The following is a 15,363-nucleotide window of genomic DNA, read 5'->3' as shown; positions in this document are numbered from 1 at the left end:
TAAATGCCCTTTTAAACAAGTGCTACTTGACTTGTATATTATAGAGCAGTGTTTGAGATCTATCTGCAAGAAATATAATCAGTAATGACCGTTCATAGGAACTTTCCTTCCGCTGATCAGTGGCCTGTCTAAACATCACACCAATCAGCCAACTAATAAGCAAACCCTCGCTTGTTGACTGAACGGGTCTTTTATGCAGTCACGAATATCATCATGTTGGCAGCGCATCCCCTTGTGTAAACAGGAAGTGCCGCCAACAATACGCACTATATGGGGAATGATCATACTAATGATTGTTTGCCCCAAAAGAGTTTGCATCACCTCATGTAATAGCTCCTTAAACGAGTGCTAATCATGTTGATTGGCGCCATGTAAAATCAGATCGGTCTAATTGGTCAGAAATCTGTGCTTGTAAACCCTGCTTTAGGAGGTTTCTGAGAACTTACAGAGATCCTGGAAGAAGAGGAGGGGGACTAAAAACGTTTGGGAGATGAAGAAAATGCAACTTTGCATCAATACGATAATTTAATGTTTAATGTATTCACACATAATACTAATTAATGCAACACTTTAATATACAAATCTGGAGAGTTTTCTGTTTCATACTCTCACTTCTGGATTACTTTTCCTCCTTTGACAGCTGACAATGCAGATAGTAATACTTATAATGATACAATGGCAATAACAGCTGCACACACTATCAGTGTAATATGTGTTACGTTCAGTCCATCAGAGCTGTCATTAGAGGGGGGATCAACAGGTTTTGTCAATGCTGTAGTCAGTTTGGTTGTAGTGGATTCAGTTGTGGTCAGTTTGGTTGTAGGGGATTCAGTTGTAGGAGCTGGTGTTGGGGGGATGAGGAGAGCGGCCTGGGCTATGTTTGATACATCTGATCGTTGAGTGACTTTATCAACAGCAACTAAAGCAAAGAAAAGGACAGTGCCATTTTTTATAACAACATTTTGTGGCACAAAAGAGAATGTTTCTCTGGATCCGGCGGGTAAAGGTGTAAGAGCGGCAATGTTGACCGGTGCTGATCCATTAAAGTTGGTTCTGAGTTCATTGGGGTTTGTGCTCATTCTTAGGTCATAACTTGAAGCTGCAGAAGTGAAACATATAATAAATGATTGGTCTATATCCATCTGTCTATCCTCTGAATAAACATATTACTCACCATTCCCCTGGTCCAGATCATCACCAGTGGCAGTCCAAGATAACACAATCGTATCATTATCAATCTTTGCCTCTAAATCAGTTATTGTATCAGGTTTATAGAGATCTTGCTGAGGAGGAGGACCACCTGAGGGCACATTAGATACCACAAAAGATCCTCCTGAAGCTGTTCTGCTGAATTCTCCAACATTAAGGTCTTCATCTGCAATTTCAGGGCGTGGAGGGTTCATGACCGCAGTGCCTACGAAGAGATTTCCAGTAAGTATTGTATTATTTTAAATAATAAGGAAGTAAAAGGATCATTGAATTGTTTGGATGAAGACATGTATGTGGATTGTCCCATTTACATTGTTGAGCTAATGACATGTGGACTCAGACAACCATAAGTTAGCTACAACGTAGGGAAAGAGCGTTATGTCCTTATGGCTCCAATCAATTTCTCTTGCCAAAATGTGGCCAACAAAAATCAATGGAACCCTAGTTATAACAGTTGGTGATAGTCTCATTGACTCAATGTAATCAATAAGAATTTTGGCAAGTATTTATATTACACATCACTTGCTCTCTATAACTGGAGGCACATCTTCTTAGTGGTTGCTTGGTGTTCACTGAAAATACTTAAATTGCTGTAAAATTATTCTCTGAGTTGATTTCTATGTTAAAAAATTGCCTTCCATAAGTTGACTCACTTCAGCAAATGGCATTTATCATGTACAGAAAGTTAATACAAGGCACTTACTAATGTATTGTGATTGTCCATATTGCTTCCTTTGCTGGCAGGATTCATTTTTCCATCACATTGTACACTGCTTGTTTCCATGGTTACGACCATCCTTCAATCCATAGAAAAAAGTGCTCACATAGGCTTGTGCTCTTTCCTGTTGTGTGCAAGCACAGCCACTGCTGATGGACTGCAGGGTGGTCGTAACCATGGAAACGAGCATTGTACAAAGTGATGGAAAAATGAATCCAGCCAGCAAAGCAAGCAATATGGACAATCACAACACATTAGTGAATGGCTTATAATAACTTTCTGTACATAATAAATGCTGTTTGCTGACACAGTGATACAACCCCTTTAAATCTCTTCTTACCATTTATTATATATCCTGGAACATAGAGAGCGCGGTTTTTGGGGAGGACCAATCGACTCTTGCCCTTAGCATTGTTTTCCACTCGCACATTTAAACCATATCTTCCATTTGCTGAGAATTGTGTAAAGTATTTTGAATATATTCCATCATTCTTCATAATATCAGGACCTAAAAAACAGCATTTTATACAGATATTTATTTACATCTGTTTGCATCTTCGTTCTAATGACATATTTGTGTTCCCACTATTACTATTGTAAAAAAAGTCTGTTTCCATTGAGCTCCCCCTAGTGGTGGCTGTGTAAAAATACAACTTTTCACACGGCGAAAAAAGAGCAAGTTTCGTGCTGACTCTCCCTCCCCTCGGCCCCATAGCAGTCGTGTAGTCTGCCTTTATTGCTGGTACGCCAATAAGTATCCAGTGTGTAAAAAAACTATCACATACTGTACTCCATTTACATGATAGCAGAATGTGCAGTAATACAAATGGAAGAATTATCACCTTTGAAATAATTTATTTCTAGGAACACTTAAAGGGGTTATCCGATACCTAAAATATCCCCCCCAATGCCTAGACCCCTTGGATGGATTATACTTATCTGCTCCCCGGCACCCGCGTAGCTCCGGATTCCTGCACGGCTGCTGCTGCTGCATCTCCTCATCACTCGGATCAAAACCAACCAATAGCAGGTCGCAACAGGGACGAGCCCCCTTGAGGCTGGGTTCAGACCTTTCTCATTTGGATGTGTTGTACCCAGTAATACATGCTGGATCTGTTTTTTCAGGATTGTGCAGTCACCCCAACTGCCCCGCAGACTGCCATGTATATGCTTTCCTCGCTCTCGACAACCTGTGAGAGTAGTCATTCATTCCCCCCCTTTACACAAACATCCGTCCTGCACAACCTTCTGTTGTTGTCTCTAACACTGAAGCTGCCTATAGACATGACATAATGATTGGCTGAATGGTCCCAGCAAACAACATGCCAGACAAAACTTTTAAAAGAACTGACTCCCTTTTTCTTGAGAAAATGGCAAATGATTGGTAGAATTTGGCCGATCCCAGATCATGCCATACATATACAAGTAGGTTCGGCTCACCAAAGCCAAAATTTACCAACATGGCGGATCACAGATTCACCAGACATAACTCGGCCATGAACCATCATTTGCACACATTTTTTAAATTATGGCCAGCAACATGGCTCGCCCGCTGGGGTTGCTGTGTCCCTCCATGCAGTCTGCAGCCTGCTTGCTGGCAATACCTCTGCTCCTCTTCTGGAAGACTTTGCATGCACTCCTCCAGGTCTTAAAGGGCTAGCTGGCTACTAGGGATGAGCGAATCGACTTCGGATGAAACATCCTAAGTCGATTTGCATAAAACTTTGTTTGAATATTGTACCGAGCGTACCTTGGAACTGAACCCGAGTTTGGTAAATGTTTTTTTACAGTAGAAATAAATTTCTTAAGTTATTCTCGCGAGACTTCGCAAAGTAATAACTTTGGCTCATCTGAGCCAATAGATTCTAATACTGTATGGAGCGTTTGCTCTGTACAGTATTCAAACAAAGTTTTATGCAAATCGACTTCGGATGTTTCATGCGAAGTCGATTCGCTCACCCCTACTGGCTACCTTATGGTAGTTTAAGCAATCCCCTGTCAGGTGTGTGAGCAATAGGTTATCTAGGGCACTAGTATCCTGCTGTTTCTTTTTATTTGGCCGTATCCTGACTTTCTGTCCTTTTCCTGGATCCTCCTCTGCCTGACCTGACCTCCGTATTGACTCTTTTTTGCACGCCCTGACCTTGGACCAGTTAACAAACTGCACATCCTGACCTCGCCTGTCCCTGATTCATTGGTGCCCTGTACCAGTGTCTCTCACCCCTGTGGGTAAGCTGTCAATCACAGAGAGTCTACTCCAAGAGGTACCCCTACAGCGAAGTCTAGATCCCTATACAGGGGTTAAATGGTGAATACTAGGGACTGCCAGGTTAACGCCCTTAGGAGTAGCCCAAAGCTAAATCTGTTGTTTAATACAGTGGTTCCACACCCTCTGCCATAACATTGGTCCACTGTAGTACCAGAGAATTCTCCGGGAGGCACCGGTTGTGAAACATGAATGAAGCCCTAATACACAGGCAACAAAGTTCCAGCAGAAGACAATTTCATTTAGAGCTGACTGTTCAAAAGTATCCCAATAGACCTTATGAATAATATGTCGAAGGTATGCAATATTAATAATATGGGCTAAAAGTGCACAGACAAATGTTAGTTGTATAGATAAAGTTGGACCCTCAGAATTGTTTCCTTTGGTAGCCCCAGGAAACTTAAGAGAGTGCTTGGAAGATCTAGGTACTCCCATAATATAGAGCTTGTATGGTCATGGTCTAAAAGATGGACCTAGGACCCAGTAAAATTAATTACTGCATAGTGTGAGAAGGTACAAGGAATCATCGTGGATGATAGGTATGTGTCACCGAGGTTCCTGGCCTCGGTGGAGTAAGAGCCAGTTTTCATGTGTCAGCAGCAGTTGCTGTTTGACACCTTGCTATCTAGTATGGCTGTAAATAGCTGATTCGGGACGGCTCTTACTGGGAGTAGTCAAAGTGCTGGGTGGGTGACTACTCCCCACGTTCCAGGCTGGGTTTTGAGAGGCCTATAAAAAAACAGCCAGCAGTATCAGGTGGTGGTGATGATCTCTCTCTGACATTGGAGCTCTGGCAATCTCTGTGGGATCTGAGCCTTGTGCCAGGCTGGAGGCCTGAATCCGGGAGGACTGCTCTGTCCTGTGCTATGCCGACCGGGTGTGGATTAACACCCAGGATAAATGGTGACTGTTTTTGCTTTTGGCACTGTCTGGGTGTGAACGAACACCAATACTGCAATTGAACTGTCATACTGTGTGAATAAACACTGAAGTTTTTGAGTTATAAACTGGTCTTTGCCTCTATACTGCGTCCGCTAACCTGCCTATCAGAGCGAACCCCCACAATAGCTAAATGAAAATTTTACCTGCTGTAACAGCAGGGGGCAGAAGCAAGATGGTATGAGATGTTTGATTATGGGGATCCCTGCAAAAACTTTGAGAAAGTGGGTTCCTGAGGAAAGAGGACACTGGCTGAGCCGTCTCTGTACCTAGAAGTTGTTTCAGCCAAGCAATGCAAAACTGGGTAGTTTGTTAAAGGGGTAGGTTGTTAAAGAGGATACTGGGGAAGCTGTGCAGTGTTCTCTCCATTCACAGCTATTGGAATTCTGAAAACAGCCGAGCGCACTAGTTTGACTATTTTCAGAGCGGCCGTAACACTGAAAGGAGAGTGTGCGCCGAGCATGACAATGTGCTCTGCTTTACCTTGTTCTGGAGATACTAGTGGTTCCCAGAGTTGTGACTTGCACCTATATGACATTGATGGCTTATCCTAATGATATGCCATCAATGTCTGAGATGGGTCAACCCCTTTTAATAGTCTACCAAGTTTTTTTTATGGATATAGGCTAGTTGAAAATGTTTATGGATATAGGCTAGCTCTCAATATACAGGTAGCTGACCACGTCTTCTATGTACTATTACTTATAATCTTATTATGTAAACACATTGGTAATAAAAGACAGCATTATAAATATTTCCCTCTGAAGATATAGAACACACATACACAGTTAAGGACAATAGATGTGTCCAACAGACCAGCCTCAGTATTAATGCAGTAATTATAACAGATAACAAAGAGGGGGCCATGATAACAACACCTGGTAAACACATATACTAACCTGCTCCGTTGTCCAGAAGTTCTAGGGTCACTATTGCTCCATTGACAGATTCAATCATTGCAGTAACCTTTGCTCCGGTCACAGGCATCAGTCCTTGACTTACTGAGGCGTAGACAACCATAGGGTTGGGATACTGACTTGTGTCTTGGTTCATATGAGCATTTACAACAATGGGAGAAACTTTTGCATCTGAAGCTTTAGAATTCACAACTAAACCTAATGTTTCAACTGAACTACGGGAATTGCAGAGACTGTAATTCCAGGGTCCTCTCTGAAACAGAAGGAAAACCCTTGTCAACAACAAAATATGGAAGATTGCCACAAAACAAACAATTCACATCAATCGTCATCCAAGTAATATATAAACAACCCAAGCTGTCAGTTGTTGGCACTGTAGAGGACATGTGCAACATTTTCCCATCAAGACATTTGATGTTTAAATGGTCATAACCTTTCAAACTTTGCAATAATCAATCCAAGGTGAATATAAAAAAAAACATTGTCAAAATCTTAGCAGAGAAAAGTGCCTCTTTCTCCCTCCCCCTAAACAAACATGCTCTGCTAAATCCACTTTGGAAGATAAGGCAGCTATCAGCTCACCAAAGGATCAGATTGCAGTCCATAGAGGACAATGGAGAGGGGAGGCGAGGTGGAGTGAGCTGCTAAAAGGAGAAAGAGACATTTTCTTTGATTAGGCATATTACAACTTTTCTTACATGCACCTATTGATTTGTTGAAAGGCTAGTGAACATTTAAACACATAGGGGGTCATTAACTATCCACCTATATTAGGTGTATTTCTGGCGCAGATTGCAACGCAAAGGTTATTTGTGCCACAATCTGCGACTTTTCCCTGCTCACGCCAGGTCTAAAAAAGTGGGCGCGGAGTGGGGAAGAGGATGGACCAGGAGGCTCGTCTCATTCCTTATTTTCTATGTCTGTTTAAGCCATAAAAAATAGTTTCAATGTAAGCCAGCAAAGAAGCTGTCTTACATTTAGACTGGTGCAGGATACGCAGAAGTTATGTAGAGGCCGGTGCCGGTGCCAGCTATAGGAGTTATTAGGACTGGCGTCTAAAACGCCCAGTATTTTAGGCCTGGTGTGAGTGGGGAAAAGTTGAAGATTAAAGTGCAAAAGACCTTTGCACCGCAATCTGCACCAGAAATACGCCTTATATAGCCGTGTTTCTATTTAATAAATGACCCCCTTAGTCTTAAAGTACTTAATGTATGCATGTTTTTATTATTGAAAATGCAGATATTTATGGCTAAACATAATTTTTGTTTTATTAAAAATGTTTAACCATTTGTCTTCAGCATGCATGTGTTCTAGTACATTGCAGGCTGCTCAGTCCAATAAAGTGTAAAATCTATAAGCTCTCAAGCGCCTCAGTCTGTAGCCCTTATCTCTTCTCCCCTGAACCACTCGTCTGAGCTCAAACCTTTATAACCAAATAAAATAAACTTAAAAAGGATGTCTGGGTTATTTAAAAAAAAAGTGCCCAAAACCACTAAGTGTGATAAAATAAAAAAAGGTATAATCACCAGGTACTCTTCTTCGATTTCTAGAGCTGCACCTCTGGTCTCCAAAGCCCGGTGGGGAGGACAGGAGATACAGTGTTGGAAACAGCAATGAAATACCTGGAAAGTATACTTTCTTTTTTTACTTTATCATATATAGTAGTCACATGATGCATGGTGGGAACATCACTGCCGATTCCAACTGCAGGTCCCCAGGCCACCCTGGGGAGTGTGTCTGAAAGGCCCCCAGAGGTAAAAAAACAACTTTTAAGACAATTGTAGTTGAAATAGAACGTTTATATGACAAATGAGAAAGTGTTACCTCTGCTGTTCCTGGGATGGCAAGCCTTGATGATTTAGAAGTGGAGTCACTGACAAACTGTGCTGCTGTATAAATAATCCCTTTTGGATCTTCCAAATTTATATTCGGTACCGCAGTTTGCCAAGTTACCAGAAAGAAAGTCTCATTCCCCACCGTGCTGTCAATAAAAACGGTGCCATTCAGACATTTAGCAGGTTGAAGACTTGAGGCAGTGCTTTCCAGCTGTCAAAATAAGAAAATTTCATGTAAAAATGTTTTTTTTTGTTGTTAAAAAGCTAAATTAATCAGTAGCAGTCATTAATCGTGATCAATTGTAACGTCTATATGATAGACTCCATATAATCTATATAATACAGCAAAAGGGAACATCTACCTGTATAGACTGTTTGGTAATATCTCCATCACTAGCTGAAATTGAACTAAAGGCATCGACTAAACCTTGTGTATTCGAATTATCTGTAGACAAAATCGTTTTTCCACCTGGAAGAAATAAAAATTATAATTTTGAAATATTTCTGTCGGCACATTGAAGGAGACTCACTATTCAAAATGTGGCAGAATTCTTGAGAACTAGCTAAAACTAGCACATTTATTAACTTTTAGACCTTTCTTAAATTTTTATTTACTTTTTATATAATTTTTGCAACTGGTCCTTTCAAAGGGGCTGGTTTATTAAAAAAGGGTTGTGGTTTAGCAATGAAGGGGTGTGGCTAGATATGCCATCATGCAAAAAAAAAAGCTCCAAAATTGGACATATTTTTTTTTTGTAAACTAAAGTAACAAATAGCTAGTGTAAAGATGGACTAGGCAGTATTGAGATGTGCCAGATGTATCCTCCAGCATCTGCTGCTTATAAACTAAGCACAATTTAAGACTACTAAGTCTTACTTTTAGACAGTACCTACCCCAATATTCAGTTAAAGTTATTAACTTTATAAACTCACTATTCATAAATTAAAGGTGTTTTCCAGGACTTTAAGATTGATGACTTATCCTTATACAATAGAACATCAAGATCTAAAGAGTCTGGCTCCTGGAACCCCCAACAATCAGCTTGAATGGGAGCAGTGCTGCAGTAATAAAGCACAGCCACAATGCAGTTAGGGCTCATGTACACGAGCGTGTGTGCCCCGTGCCCATATTTCGGCCATGGTGATGTACCATGTGATAAACCATGTGATGAGTGCAGTGACGTCATCAAAGGTCCTTTAGCCAGGTCCCGAAGAAAGTAGAAAGAAGAGGAGATCCACTACGCGACCAAGTGGATGGGGAGAGTTAAATTTGTTTATTATTTTTAACCCCTCAATGGACATTTTACTAAGCATTCTGTATTAAGAATGCTATTATTTTCCCTTTATAACCATGTTATAAGGGAGAATAATAAAATCTACACAACACCTAACTCAAACCCGAACTCTGTGAAGAAGTCTGGGTTCGGGTGTGGGTACCAAACATGCTGATTTTTCTCACGCATTAAAACGCTTTGCACTCGCACGGAAAAATCGCGCATTTTCCCGCAACACACCCGCATCTTGTCTGGCCCTCACACGCGATGCCCGTGTGAAAGAGGCCTTAGTCTTGAAGTGCTACTCCAGGTTTTTTTTTATGCCACACCCTGTTTTGCAACTTTTTGAAGTCAGAATTCTGGAGTACAAGATTTGATATGTTCATTGATTTCTTTTTCTATGTTTAAGATAGGATAATGATTCACCAAATTATTGAGAGGCATTCATCTCTTAATAGATTTGGGGTATTTTAATCCAACAGAATTTTGCTTAAGACTGGGGTATAAAATGCCATTCTAAATAAATCTGCCCCGTAAGGTTTTGTGCATGCTCTAGAGCCATTTGCTGGAGGCTGTAAAGAGACAAACGCCATCTCTGTGGCCTAGTACCTGTAGATGCTCCATGTGATGCTTTATTGGGCCTCTTGCACACAAATGTTTGTGTTTTTTTCAGTTTTTTGCATTCCATTAATTTCAATGGATCCGCAAAAAAACCGGAAGGTACTTCGTATGCCATCTGTTTCCGTATTTCCATTTTTCCATTCCGTTCAGGGCTCGTTCACACGACCGTATGTCTTTTTCAGTGTTTTGCAGGCCGTTTTTCACGGATCCATTGTTCCGTTTTTTGTTTCCGTTGTGTTTCCATTTCTGTTTCGTTTTTACGGATGGCATATACAGTATACAGTAATTACATTAAAAAAATTGGGCTGGGCATAAAACGCAAAAACGACCCATATACGGAATGCAAAAAAACGTTCATGTGAACAAGCCCTCAAGGATAGACAATATTATTGTCTGCATAACGGACAAGCATAGTACTGTTCTATCAGGGGCCAGTTGTTCCGTTCCGCAAAAAAACAGAATTCACACGGACGTCATCCGTATTTTTTGCAGATAATTTTTTTGCGGACCGCAAAATACTGAAAAAGCCATACGGTTGTGTGCAAGAGGCCTTAGGCCTCATGCACACGACAGTGCCGTTTTTGCGGTCCGCAAACCGCGGATACGCAAAAAACGGAAGGCGCCCGTGTTGCCTTCCGCAATTTACGGAACGGGCGCCGGCAATATAAATGCCTATTCTTGTCCGCAAAGCGCGGACAAGAATAGGACATGTTATATTTTTTTAGCGGGGCCGCGGAACGGAGCCACGGATGCGCAAAGCACACGGAGTGCTGTCGACATCTTTTGCGGCCCCATTGAAATGAATGGGTCCGCATCCGAGCCGCCAAAAGGGCGGCTCGCATGCAGACCCAAACAACGGTCGTGTGCATGAGGCCTTACGCTGTATTACAGAGATGGTGTGTGACAGCCACCCAAAAGTTGATTTTTTTCAACGGTGGTGTCGCCCAAGATTCAGTTCAAATGGACAGTTAAGTTTAAGAAACATGGGTTTATTTCAATGCTGACAATGCATTTCTGTGTGAAAAGCAACCTTCCCTAAGACAACTGTTTAAAAGGCGCTTACGGTTGTTCCTCAACCCACAAGGTTAGTGCAAAATTTTTTTTTTTCTATTCAATTTACTCTTTATTTTTATTCTTTAACCAGTGAAGCATTGTGTCTACTTTATTTTTATTTTTTCCAAGAACTATTTGTACAGGCTCTGTAAAATGGTGTCCGGTGGAGCATTTTGTTCTGACAGATTTATACAAAATCTTCAAGAAAAAAAGACATCCATAACTCTTTATGAAGCTGGAGGCATACAGAGTTGCAGAGTTTCTATGGGTGCTGCATATTGGACATATTAGAGGGCTGTTTAGGTGTGCATGAGGCCTAACTTCCACATTTGTGCTCACCTGTAGCTTTTGCAATCTCTTTTAGTTTTGGTTCTTCAGCCCCTCCGAGAAATATGACATGAATTATGGCACCGCTCGCTAAAAGTTGTGGGACGCAAAGGTTGGTATCATAATTGTCTTCTCCATCTGATACTAATATGACTTCAGTTCCATCAGATGAACCAGACAGTCCTTTATTTACCTGTGCGGTAACATGGGATATAAAGATTATTTTCTGTTTGTGTAAAGATAATGTTCTGTGAGCCAAATCTATGAAAGTGGAGCACAGCACTTTCTTAAATTAAGCACAGGCAAATGATCACATTCTGACTTATTTCCACCTGCCACAGCTATGGCAGGTCAAGACTAGAGTGGACAGAAGCTAAGAGAATTATTTGAGACAATCCCTATGATATATAAGGCCAAAAACAAATGTGCTCCATAGGAACACCCACAGAATAACTTTGTCCTGTCGCTGACTATAGATAAAAGTACAAGTAAAACAACAGAAACGTCACAATTTAAACCAAAATTAAGACAAAATCAGTTTGATAAATCAGGGCCATAGAAAACAATTTTTTTTCATCTTGATTTTACACTTTCAATTTCAGATTCCTTTAGGCCTCTTGCGCACAAACATTATTTATTTTTTCGTTTCCATTGCATTTTTGCGGGTTCCGTTTGCAGTCCATGCGCGGAACGATTCACTTCAGTGGGTCCGCAAAAACAACGGAAGGTTCTCCGTATGCATTCCATTCAAAGATAGAACATGTCCTATTATTGCCCACAAATCACGTTCCGTGGCTCCATTCAAGTCAATGGGTCCGCAAAAAAAACAGCATGCATCTGGAATGCATCCGTATGTCTTCCGTATCCGTTCAGTTTTTGCGGAACCATCTATTGAAAATTTTATGCCCAGCCCAATTTTTTTATGTACTTACTGTTTAAACATTATTGTATGCTTCAGTTTCCGTTTGCGATCCTCAAAAAAATGGATCACAAACGGAAACCAAACGGAAAAACGGAATGGCAAAACGGAACGGAAGCGGAAACACTACTGAAACAAAAAACGGAAAAACGGATCAGTTTAAAACGGACCGCAAAATACAGAAAAAGCCATATGGTCATGTGCAAGAGGCCTTAAGCTGATGTTCAGAATTATGGAATCCTACACTTTCTGTCATAAAAAAAAATGAAAACAATTCTTTTACATGCTCCTGTTTGAGTGATACCTAATGTATTCCCATATAAAGCTTCAGAATTTTCTTAGAACAGGTTTTTAAAGTGTGTACCATTTCTTTAAAGGGTTTCTGTCACCCCACTAAAGGGATTTTTTTTTTTTGGGCTAGTTAAATTAGTTATATAGCGATATATGAAAATATAATAGTGTTCCTTACTTTGATCCAGCAGTTTAGTCAAAAAACAAAGTTTTATCATATGCAAATTCGGTCTCTACCAGCAAGTAGGGCGTCTACTTGCTGGTAGCTGCTGCAGAAATCCGCCCCCTCCTCTTGTTGATTGACAGGGCCAGCCGGGATCTCCTCCTCCGGCCAGCCCTGTCGGCGTTTCAAAAATCGCGCGCCCGTGTTGAATCTGCGCAGGCGCTCTGAGATGAGGAGGCTCGTCTCCTCAGAACTCCCTCAGTGCGCCTGCGCCGATGACGTCTTCTATTTCGATGATGTCATCGGCGCAGGCGCACTGAGGGAGCTCTGAGGAGACGAGCCCCCTCATCTCAGAGCGCCTGCGCCGAATGAACAGAGGCGCGCGATTTTTGAAATGCCGACAGGGCTGGCCGGAGGAGGAGATCCCGGCTGGCCCTGTCAATCAACAAGAGGAGGGGGCGGATTTCTGCAGCAGCTACCAGCAAGTAGACGCCCTACTTGCTGGTAGAGACCGAATTTGCATATGATAAAACTTCGTTTTTTGACTAAACTGCTGGATCAAAGTAAGTAACACAATTATATTGTCATATATCGCAATATAACTAATTTAACTAGCCCAAAAAAAAATAATCACTTTAGTGGGGTGACAGAAGCCCTTTAATCATTCTGCTTCCTTTCAGGTAAAGCCCCATTGTCTGTAGGCATGTTAAATTAGGGCACCTAGTAGATATCCATTAAGACTCAGGCCTTGAGCACACTCCATGATAGGGCACCAGACTAATGTATGGATCTTACTGTACCTCCAATTTTATGTGGAGTCATATGGAAGTTTTTGTGTTACAGTTATAGGCCTCATGCACACAACCGTTTTTTTTTTCGGTCCGCAAAAACGGGTTCCGTAGTTCCGTGATCCGTGTCCGTTTTTCCTTCCGTGGGTCTTCCTTGATTTTTGGAGGATCCACGGACATGAAGGAAAAAGTCGTTTTGGTGTCCACCTGGCCGTGCGGAGGCAAAAGGATCCGTCCTGACTTACAATGCAAGTCAATGGGGACGGATCCGTTTGACGTTGACACAATATGGTGCAATACGGATCCGTCCCCCATTGACTTTCAATGTAAAGTCAGGAGTCCCTATTATAGCATCGGATCGGAGTTTTCTCCAATCCGATGGTATATTTTAACTTGAATCGTCCCCATCACCATATACCATCGGATTTGAGTTACATTGTGAAAACTCATATCCGATAGTATATTCTAACACAGAGGCGTTCCCATGGTGATGGGGACGCTTCAAGTTAGAATATACTACGAACTGTGTACATGACTGCCCCCTGCTGCCTGGCAGCACACGATCTCTTACAGGGGGCTGTGATCAGCACAATTAACCCCTCAGGTGCCGCACCTGAAGGGGTTAATTGTGCGTATCATAGCCCCCTGTAAGAAACATAGAAACATAGAAACATAGAATGTGTCGGCAGATAAGAACCATTTGGCCCATTTAGTCTGCCCAATATATCTGAATCCTATTAATAGTCCCTGGCCCTATCTTATATGAAGGATAGCCTTATGCCTATCCCATGCATGCTTAAACTCCTTCACTGTATTTGCAGCTACCACTTCTGCAGGAAGGCTATTCCATGCATCCACTACTCTCTCAGTAAAGTAATACTTCCTTATATTACTTTTAAACCTTTGCCCCTCTAATTTAAAACTGTGTCCTCTTGTGGTAGTTTTTCTTCTTTTAAATATGCTCTCCTCCTTTACCGAGTTGATTCCCTTTATGTATTTAAAAGTTTCTATCATATCCCCTCTGTCTCTTCTTTCTTCCAAGCTATACATATTAAGGTCCTTTAACCTTTCCTGGTAAGTTTTATCCTGCAATCCATGTACTAGTTTAGTAGCTCTTCTCTGAACTCTCTTTAGAGTATCTATATCCTTCTGGAGATATGGCCTCCAGTACTGCGCACAGTACTCCAAGTGAGGTCTCACCAGTGTTCTGTACAGCGGAATAAGCACTTCACTCTTTCTACTGCTTATACCTCTCCCTATACATCCATGCATTCTGCTGGCATTTCGTGCTGCCCTATTACATTGTCTTCCCACCTTTAAGTCTTCTGAAATAATTACTCCTAAATCCCTTTCCTCAGATACTGAGGTCAGGACTGTGTCAAATATTCTATATTCTGCCCTTGGGTTTTTACGCCCCAGGTGCATTATCTTGCACTTATCCACATTAAATTTCAGTTGCCAGAGTTCTGACCATTCTTCTAGTTTTCCTAAATCCTTTTCCATTTGGCGTTTCCCTCGAGGAACATCAACCCTGTCACATATCTTTGTGTCATCAGCAAAAAGACAAACCTTACCATCTAGGCCTTTTGCAATATCACTTATGAAGATATTAAACAAAATTGGTCCCAGTACAGATCCCTGTGGAACCCCACTGGTAACATGACCTTGTTTTGAATGTTCTCCATTGACTACAACCCTCTGCTGTCTGTCACTCAGCCACTGCCTAATCCACTCAACAATATGGGAGTCCATGCTCAATGACTGCAGTTTATTGATAAGTCTTCTATGTGGGACAGTGTCAAAAGCCTTACTAAAATCTAGATATGCGATGTCTACTGCACCTCCACCGTCTATTATTTTAGTCACCCAGTCAAAAAAATCTATAAGATTTGTTTGACATGATCTCCCTGAAGTAAACCCATGTTGTTTTACATCTTGCAATCCATGGGATTTTAGATGTTCCACAATCCTATCCTTTAATAGGGTTTCCATTAATTTGCCTACTATTGATGTCAGACTCACTGGTCTATAGTTGCTCGATTC

At 41.4% G+C, this 15,363-nt stretch overlaps 1 protein-coding gene across 1 annotated transcript in view; it reads right to left on the bottom strand.

Moving 5' to 3' along the window:
- Positions 1 to 662: 662 nt before the first annotated feature.
- The window catches only part of LOC120978901 (calcium-activated chloride channel regulator 1-like), a 44,000-nt gene continuing 29,299 nt past the window's right edge, over positions 663 to 15,363 (bottom strand). The window contains exons 8-14 of the mRNA XM_040407319.1: positions 11,172 to 11,352; positions 8,247 to 8,353; positions 7,874 to 8,095; positions 6,032 to 6,302; positions 2,268 to 2,435; positions 1,175 to 1,414; positions 663 to 1,099 (exon numbers count right to left, since the gene is read on the bottom strand). Of these exons, the coding sequence (XP_040263253.1) occupies positions 663 to 1,099; positions 1,175 to 1,414; positions 2,268 to 2,435; positions 6,032 to 6,302; positions 7,874 to 8,095; positions 8,247 to 8,353; positions 11,172 to 11,352 (1,626 nt within the window). The remainder of the gene's footprint in view (positions 1,100 to 1,174; positions 1,415 to 2,267; positions 2,436 to 6,031; positions 6,303 to 7,873; positions 8,096 to 8,246; positions 8,354 to 11,171; positions 11,353 to 15,363) is intronic.

This window comes from Bufo bufo, chromosome 9 (genome assembly GCF_905171765.1).
Source record: "Bufo bufo chromosome 9, aBufBuf1.1, whole genome shotgun sequence".
Taxonomy (NCBI): domain Eukaryota; kingdom Metazoa; phylum Chordata; class Amphibia; order Anura; family Bufonidae; genus Bufo; species Bufo bufo.
The sequence above is the reverse complement of the archived record's forward strand: the minus strand, read 5'-3'. Positions and strand labels throughout refer to the sequence as shown.